This window comes from Colletotrichum chrysophilum (assembly GCF_026319265.1).
Source record: "Colletotrichum chrysophilum strain AFK26 chromosome Unknown scaffold_483, whole genome shotgun sequence".
In the NCBI taxonomy this organism is placed as follows: domain Eukaryota; kingdom Fungi; phylum Ascomycota; class Sordariomycetes; order Glomerellales; family Glomerellaceae; genus Colletotrichum; species Colletotrichum chrysophilum.
In genome coordinates this window covers 2,232-2,859 of record NW_026517770.1, presented here as the reverse complement: position 1 = coordinate 2,859, position 628 = coordinate 2,232, and the positions used below count along the sequence as shown (strand labels likewise).

The following is a 628-nucleotide window of genomic DNA, read 5'->3' as shown; positions in this document are numbered from 1 at the left end:
CACGTGACTTGTAACATAGTTCTTCCGTTCCTGAGTGAATCCCTGTTGTTCCCGTGATCCTGCAGTACAAATGTCCTGTCCTAGCCGTTCGACGCCCAAGTGGGTCGGTTAGCTGTTATCCTTGCATAACGGGTCGTAACACTGAGGAGCTCGCCATGTGACTGCAGCCATTCGACCAATTGGTTATGCAAATCGACGGCACGCACGAAGGATGAGCGTATCTTGCCGGTGGTCGTGGTGATGTTACGTTGAAGCAACGTGACCTTGCGCAGGACGTTGTCGTCCGCGCGATGGTATTCGTCAATCTGGCTGGCGAGCTTCTTCGAGCAACCCTTGGAATTGGACGCAGTGGCCTCGGGTTTCTCATGGCCGGCATCGGAAACACTCTCTCGCCGGCGCTTGGTTGGGCGACAATCATCCATGATCGTTGTGGCTCGGTTTTGTCGGGACGGAAGATGTCGATATCGTGGATGGGATCGGCGCAATTGACGGTCTCGATGGCCAGAGATCGGTTGACGGGATACCGAGCGGTAGAATAGCCGCCGACCAAGGACGCTGAAAGAGGTTGGAACGGAGACCGGCTTGTGGAAGGAGGAGGAGAAAAGAAGTTGCTCGAAAGAAATAGCGA

At 54.8% G+C, this 628-nt stretch overlaps 1 protein-coding gene across 1 annotated transcript; it reads right to left on the bottom strand.

Annotated features, from left to right (window-relative positions):
- Positions 1-206: 206 nt before the first annotated feature.
- COL26b_014509 (uncharacterized protein) lies at positions 207-422 on the bottom strand (the record flags this gene model as incomplete). The annotated part of the gene is made up of 1 exon (XM_053187080.1): positions 207-422. A coding segment is annotated over one exon (216 nt), but the record flags the coding sequence as incomplete, so codon positions are not given.
- Positions 423-628: the final 206 nt, after the last annotated feature.